Source organism: Cyprinus carpio, chromosome B8, assembly GCF_018340385.1.
Source record: "Cyprinus carpio isolate SPL01 chromosome B8, ASM1834038v1, whole genome shotgun sequence".
NCBI lineage: Eukaryota > Metazoa > Chordata > Actinopteri > Cypriniformes > Cyprinidae > Cyprinus > Cyprinus carpio.
In genome coordinates, this window is record NC_056604.1 from 633,237 (window position 1) to 641,451 (window position 8,215).

The 8,215-nt window shown below is 39.0% G+C and overlaps 1 protein-coding gene across 1 annotated transcript in view; it reads right to left on the bottom strand.

The window, feature by feature from the left end:
* The window catches only part of LOC109109760 (geranylgeranyl transferase type-1 subunit beta-like), a 9,460-nt gene extending 1,452 nt beyond the window's left edge, over positions 1-8,008 (bottom strand). The window contains 9 exon segments of the mRNA XM_042729175.1: positions 1,161-1,269; positions 2,123-2,307; positions 2,378-2,423; positions 3,794-3,926; positions 4,004-4,140; positions 4,143-4,157; positions 6,119-6,186; positions 6,276-6,394; positions 7,769-8,008. Of these exon segments, the coding sequence (XP_042585109.1) occupies positions 1,161-1,269; positions 2,123-2,307; positions 2,378-2,423; positions 3,794-3,926; positions 4,004-4,140; positions 4,143-4,157; positions 6,119-6,186; positions 6,276-6,394; positions 7,769-7,884 (928 nt within the window). The 5' untranslated portion in view covers positions 7,885-8,008.
* Between the last annotated feature and the right edge of the window lie 207 nt (positions 8,009-8,215).

An 8,215-nucleotide genomic window follows, 5' to 3' on the forward strand; every position in this document is an offset into this window, starting at 1 on the left:
AGTGTTGTTTTAATCTCAGTAATTGTCATGTGCAGCTTGAAGGTAATTGTAGCTATAACTTCTCTGTTATACCCCATACAATTATATTCCATGATGTATTTTATCAAAACATATCATGTAAGTTAATAAGAAAATGTTTCATTCTCTAAAAAGATTTTACAGAGTTTATATCAGGATCAGAGGGATGAGGGCAAGCCGTGTAACGCCACGACTTTCTCCTGACAAAATCAATGTAATGTTTCAGGGTGTTTTCAGTGCGTAAGTGAGCCGTTTCTGCTTCATTAGTCATAAGTTACTAGAACTAGAATAACAAAAACTATCTGCACATGAGTTAAAGACCTGTTAGTCTCACACACTCAAGTTAAACACGCGGTGGATGGAGCAAAACCAAAAACCCCATTCATTTTCTCCACACACAGGGGAACGGATGTTTAACAATAACTTCTTATAAATCTTTACAGACAGACCAACTGTGAGCTCTGAAGTTATTTATCAAGGGTTTAGCTTATGTTGAAGTTTTAACTCAATTCAACTTATTATTGAAATCATTTTTAAAATAATTGTCTAACAGAGGATCTGCAAACAGATCAGACGATAGAAACGAGCAAATCTATTTAACACCCATCCACTCCCAATGAAGCACACAAATTACATCTTTAAGCACTTAAGCAACTGAAAAAACACTTCCTGAAGCAAGGTGGACAGAACTGATGACCAATCATTCATATAGAGCTTCAGCACTCACATCTGTCCTGTCCTAATAAATCCATCAGATGCATCTGTATTGAACAGAAATACATATGAAGTCTTAATGCGCTCCAGCACTGTTTCCATTCGTGTTGAATGCTTCTTGAGTGTGACTGCATCACTGCTACACAAATACAATCACAAGTATTTATATGGACTATTTCTAGATGTGTGTATTTTTATATGCTCATATTTTATGCTTGTCTATCGAACACCTGCGAGGCACCACATCTCACTCCTGTGTGTGTCTCTACACAAAGCTCTGGACAGTGTTCTGAGGTCAGTGTGATCATTGGTCATCAGGTGACACAAACACATCAGATCTCCAGATCCTTCAGAATCAGTCACACACACTGAGGTCTGCTGTGTTGAGTTTCCACTGACACACACAACAGCTCTTGAGCGCTCTGTACCTGGATGACTGTCGGGCCATTTAGCGAAGCCGCCCACCAGACGGTCCTGTGTGGACAGAATGTAGCTGCGGTTCTTCTCAAAGTTGGTGTACTGGAACACGTCTAAGAGCTGCGGGACACGAGCACATGTTAGACTTCACACGGACAACACTCAGAAAACATCTGCAGTGTGAAAATGACAAACATAGACCAACATATAATATCCACAAATGTACAAATTCTTCTTTTAAATCCACTAACAGGTGACGCTGTGATGTTTGGGTCTTCTGTTGGTCATCACAGGTCTCCTGCTCTCACAGGCATATGAACAGAAGTCAGAACAAAAAGTGTAGTGTGTACTAGTGTAGCACTAGTGTGGTACTACTGTAGCAATAGTGTGTACTAGTGTGGTACTAGTGTGTACTACTGTGTACTAGTGTAGTACTAGTGTGCACTAGTGTCTACTAGTGTGCACTAGTTTGTACTAGTGTGTACGAGTGTAGTACTAGTGTGTACGAGTGTAGTACTAGTTTAGTACTAGTGTGTACGAGTGTAGTACTAGTGTGTACAAGTGTAGTACTAGTGTGTACGAGTGTAGTACTAGTGTAGTACTAGTTTAGTACTAGTGTGTACGAGTGTATTACTAGTGTGTACGAGTGTAGTACTAGTGTGTACGAGTGTAGTACTAGTTTAGTACTAGTGTGTACGAGTGTAGTACTAGTGTGTACGAGTGTAGTACTAGTTTAGTACAAGTGTAGTACTAGTGTAGTACTAGTTTAGTACTAGTGTGTACGAGTGTATTACTAGTGTGTTCGAGTGTAGTACTAGTTTAGTACTAGTGTGTACGAGTGTATTACTAGTGTGTACGAGTGTATTACTAGTGTGTACGAGTGTAGTACTAGTGTGTACTAGTGTAGTACTAGTGTATTACTAGTGTGTACGAGTGTATTACTAGTGTGTACTATTGTACTACTAATGTGTACCTCCAGCGTGGCTCCGACCCAGAAGGAGTAGCAGGTGTCCACAGGTTTGTTGGGTCGGCCATGGAAGCCGTTCTGTTGTCTGAGGATGCACCAGCGCCGGATCCGCTTCAGCTCTCGCTCGCTGAACACCTCCTGCAGGTTTCCCATCATGCACAGAGACGCCACGGCACAGAAGGTGGACCCGCCTGAGCCAAGACAGAGCAGTTATTATCACAAGCTTTAATAACAAAGATTGAGGAGAGGTGTGTGACTCACCGTGAGACTCGAGTCCGGCTCCCTGACCGATCCCGCTGTCATACGACTGAACAACAGAACCATTAACACACTGTGCTCATCATCACATCAACACAACACACATTAACGTCTTTAATTAACTGTCATCATTTACTCTCCCTTGTGTCACTCAAACCTGTTTGACTCGCTTCAGCGGAACATAAAAGAAGGTTTTTAGTTTTTCATCCATGCAATGAAAGTCAACAGGGTCCAAAGTGGTTTGGTTCCCAAACATTCTTCTGAACATGACAAAACCAGTCATAAGGGTCAATTTTTTGAAATATTTGGGTGATACACAACTATTTGAAAATCTGTATTCTAAAGGGTGCAAAAAGTATTGATAAAATCATCTTTAAAGTTGTTCAAATGAAGTTCTTAGCAATGCATATTACTTATCAAAAATTAAGTTTTTGTCATAAAAGAGAAATGTATAATTTTGACTCATACAATGTATTGTTGTCTATTGCTACAAATATACCTGTGCTACTTATGACTGCTTTTGTGCTGCAGGGACACAAATATCTTCTTTTGTGCTCCTCAGAAGAAAGTAAGTCATGTTTGAATGTCATAAGGACGAGTAAATGATGATTTCTGACTGAAGCATCCCATTAAACGCAGTGGGACTAAAACACACATCACTGAAGATCAATCGTGGAGGGCAGGAATAACTCTGTTTCTGGATAATCATGAGGATTCGCTTACACTGCTGTTCAAACGCTTGCAATCAGTAAGATTTTTAATTTTTAAATAAGTCTCTTCTGCTCACCAAGGCTTGATCAAAAATACAGAAAAACAGTTTAATTTAAAATAAGTTTTCTATTTTAAAATACTTTAAAATAGAATTAATTTCCGAGAATTTCAAAATAGAAATTTTGTTACAACATACACTATTATTCAAAAGTTACAAATTTTCTTTATTCTTTAAGAAATTTATATTTTATTCAGCAAGGATGTGTTAAATGGATAAAAAGTGATAATAGTGAATACATATATTGTTGAAAGATTTCTATTTTGAATAAATGCTGTTCTTTTTAACTTTTTATTCATAAATTCAATAAAAAAAAAAGTATCACAGGTTCAAAAAAAATATGAAGCAGCAAAACAGTTTCAATATTGATAATAAATCATCATATTAGAATGATTTCTGAAGATCATGTGACACTGAAGACTGGAGTAATGATGCTGAAAATACAGCTGCACATCACAGAAATACATTATATTTTTAAGTATATTTAAATAGGAGATCAATATTAGAAATTGCAAAAGATATTACTGTTTTTTTCTGTATTTTTGATCAAATAAATGCAGCCTTGATGAGCATCAAACGCATCAAAAATCCCACTGATCCCGATCGTCTGAGGAGCGTGTCTCAGGCTCGTAGCGCAGCAGGAGACTCACGGTGCTCCTCCGGATGTAATCGATGGCTCTCTGGCGGTCCATCCCTGACCAGTCGTCCAGCATGAAGCAGATGCAGGCGGCGCAGTACACAAACCTCATGTCGTTCTCACTTCCTTCAGGAACAGCATAGAAACTGCAGAAGAGAAAGAGCGGCACAGTGAGAGCGGACTCCTGGATCCCAGCGAGAGCGAGACGAGTGTCCGAACGAACCTGCCGTCCTCTAGCTGCAGCGCTCTCAGTCCGGCCAGACACGCCTCTCGACACACACGGCTCAGATCGTCTCCCAGAATCACCAGACACGCCAGGCCGGTGTGTGTAGTTGATGGGTGAGTGATGTCTTTCGTGTGTGTGGGGAGCCGGGGCCCTGCGGAGAGACACGGCTCACTGCTGACACACCGGACCATTGAAGCAATTAACAATAACCCCACCGGTCACAAAAAAGGTTTTCTTTGATAAAGCTCTAAAAACTGTACTAAATGATGTTTTAGTGCATTTCCTGCAAATATGGAATTAATAAAGGGTCTCATTTAAACATGTGCAGTGTCACATGATTAATGCAGATTGTCACATGACCAGAGCAGTTTACTTCCTGTTTTGCACCTTGAGAAGATGATGCTGCATCAAAGCTCCAAAACAAAAGTCTTGTAAAGTATGTTAACATAAAGATATGACGAAGCTTTCTGGTACACGCTATCTTTAAGGTGTCTAGTATTAATATATGAATTCACATATATTGAGTTTTGTTGTGTGGTCATAGAATGAGTAAACATGTTGATGGTCACCATAGTGACCGCTGGGATAACAGTGAATGTAGCTTCACATATAAATCCAGTTACAGTTGTTAGTGAAAGCTGCACTAAAATGTTGCAATGACAAAATATTGCACTAAATTAAAAGATCAAACGTTACAAATATGTTACAATACTGATGTTGTAGCACTAATATTACAATTTTATGAAATATGTTACAGGAAAGTAACAATTTTGAAATACGCTGATGGTTGTATTTTTTGTCTTTTCTCTCTGTATTCCTGTCAGTGCTGTATAAGAGTTTTTATGCATAATAATAACCCTAGAATATGATCAAACAGTTTAAAATAGCTGGGCTACGATATATAATAATTCTGATGACTGCAGAAATATGTTAATTCAGTATAACATTATCCCACCGATCACAATTGTGACCGACCATAACACACAAATTTTCACACTTTTCCAAAGAATTAAAAAATAATAATTATTGATTATTTGAAAGGGTTACTAATGACATCATTTAGATATTTTCATGTCTGGGTAAAATTTGGGATTAAACGGGTTAAAGTTTTGAAAATAAACCTTCCAACACATTTCCATGACGATATAAATCATAAAAACAATAGCTTAATGACTGAATATCTCTGCTCACAAACAATAAAATATGCAAATAACTTCTTGTACCTGTTGATCTTCTGATTCTCCTGCTCAGTGTTTCTGTCTTGTTTTCCATTACAAACATCCTTAAATCAAGACACATTTACTGCAGATGCAAAAATTAATAAAAATCTCGTTTTCTGAGAAATAAATCAAAATGAAGTGAGTTTGTTCAGAACAAGAGCTTGCCAATGTTCTTGTTTTAGTCTCAAGACTTCATAATTCTGTATCTCCAGTAAATATATCCTGATTTCAGGATGTTTAGATATTTGGTTTCGAAAACACGACAGAAATACTGATGAAAAGATTCATGTTTTGCAGTTCATGTGAAATTTAATGCCAGGACTGAGTTTATGAGTTTAAGACGATCTGCTCTGATTTACGAGTTTAGAAAGGCTTTAATTTGTGGACGGGAGAATGAAGACTTTCTAAGAGCTGGAGAAACACTGGTGCCACGCTCTTACTCACGCTCTGTGTCTTCTGCTGTAGGATAAATATCTAAACATTCTTCAATCAAGATGCAGTCACTTGACAAGTAAAATTACTTTTATTATTATTAGATAGATATTACGTCTTGTTTTCTGTAATAATAATAAATTGTGTTAGTTTTTGCTTAAAACAAGCAGAAATATCTGCTAATGGGGTAAAAAAATAATCTTAATTCAAAGACTAAACAAGATTATTTTATTTTACCCCATTGGCAGATATTTTTGGAAAAACTAAGAACTTTTTTTTAGAGAAAACAAGACTTAATATCTTGTACAGTAAATTCATCTTGATTGAAGAATGTTTAGATATTTATTCTAGAGCACCAGACACACACACTGAGTAAGAGCGTGATGTTTAGCAGTGTGTGACCGGTTCTTCAGCGGTCACTGAGTGTCCAGCACCCCACGACAAACACAATCTCTGCTACCTTCGAGCTGTTGTAGGGAACGCCGATGTGTGAAGATCCACGGAAGCCACAGCGACTGAGATTGGACTCTGTTCATCAAGAGAAGAGAAAACAGACGGGAAGAAGCGTGACAGACGTATGAGCTTCTAACACTTAATAAATAAGACAAGAGACTCACTGTCATCTGTGGGAAGAACCTGCAGGGAATAAATCCACTCGATTAAACTGGGCTTGTCCACAACATCCAGAGCATCCAGCACATCCAGACCCGACAGAGCGAAGAACACGATCGTGAGCCTGCAGGAGACACACACACACACACACACACACACACACACACAGAGAGAGAGACACACACACACAGACACACACAGAGACACACACACACACACACACAGACACAGACACACACACACACACACACACACACACACACACACAGACAGAGAGAGAGACACACACACACACACACACACACACACACACACACACACACACACACACACAGAGACTAGTTTAATGGATTACACTGTTGTTTAACAGCAAGCCAGTTGTTCAGCTGATGAGATATCTTCTCAAAACACTTTCAGTAGAAAAAAAAATCCATATGCTGCAAAAAAAGGCTTCACTTACTTAGTATTATTGTAAAAAACAATTCTTAAATTAAGATGCATTTACTAGATAAGCAAAATGACTTAAGATATTAAATCTTGAGAATAACTGAAGAGGCAAGAGGTACTTCTACAACGATCTGGAGTCAGAAGAACTGTTTAAAGGAAGATAAAAGAGAAGACTTGAACTGATGGTGAAGAGGAAGCTCAAGCACTCAATTATTCCTCTGAAGACTGCACGGTGTTTCTCAGTAAACAGAGGGTTAACACAGCGGAACAAGAACAAGCACATCTCTTAAACTGATGTGATACACACACACTAATACATGCATTTGTGTATTAACTCGATTAATATGAGCTCAAAACAACTTTAAAGAGGCCAGACTCATGATCATTCATTTTAAAAAATTATAACAATATACAATTACAGAATTATAATTAGATGCATTAACAAAACTGAGTCTATTTTAGTGATGAATAATCATGAAAACAATAATTCACATCACTTTTTATTCTCATGACAGCAGAGACTGTCTTGAAACTGATTATTATTACTATCACCATTATTATTATTGCTGAAGTTATTATTATTAAGCCAAATGTTTGGTGTTAATCCCAGTCAGACTGTAGTGTTTCTGAAGTGAAGAACAGTGTTTAATCTATATAAACACATCATAAACTACAGAGTTAGAGGACGAGTCATAGTCTGAAACCATGCCATACTGTACATCTGGACACACAGCAGCTTCAGATACTGCTCTGTGTTTAGTGTAAGTCAGAGATGACGAGGAGGAGCTTCAGCGGAGAGGGCGGGGCTGCTCCCGGTGGGCGTGGCCTAAACGCGCTCCGGCTGTGAACACAAATGACTGGAAAATACTAAACGAAGACGATAAACACACTTCAATTCACCTTACGACAGCCTCGATTCTCCTTCAAAGAACAGAAGCGGATGAGTTTACACAAAAAGCGCGCGCGTGTGTGTGTGTGTGTGTGTGTGTGTGTGTGAGTGTGTGAGTGTGTGTGTGTTTCCCGCGGCTCGGTGTGCTCGGTGGTCGGTTACCTGCTGGTCTCGTACGGCGCGTATCTCTCGGGAAGCACCTGCAGGCAGCGCTGGAAGAAACGCACGTGCCGCTCGCGCAGAAAATCTTCTTGCTCCTGATCAAAATCCGCCATCATCGCTCGGGAGAAACACGGTCAGCGCGCCGCTTCCGCTTCCGCTGCACGATCACGCGGCAAAATAAGAGTCCCGCGCTGCTCTGATTCTCAATTCTCAACGAATCACAAACAGACGCGTTTTAATGTATAAACTAGTGATGGCGAAGAGAAGCGTCCTGAACCAGCGAAGCTTTCAACACAATTCTATCGGAAAAATGTAATTACACGAAGCTTTTCAAAACGGTTTATGCTGTGGCCATCTAGTGGTCATAAGAGGAATAGCACCTGTGTTCCATTACAGCCGCTGCTTCTGAGTCTTTGTTTTATTTTAGTGTACATAACATAAATAATA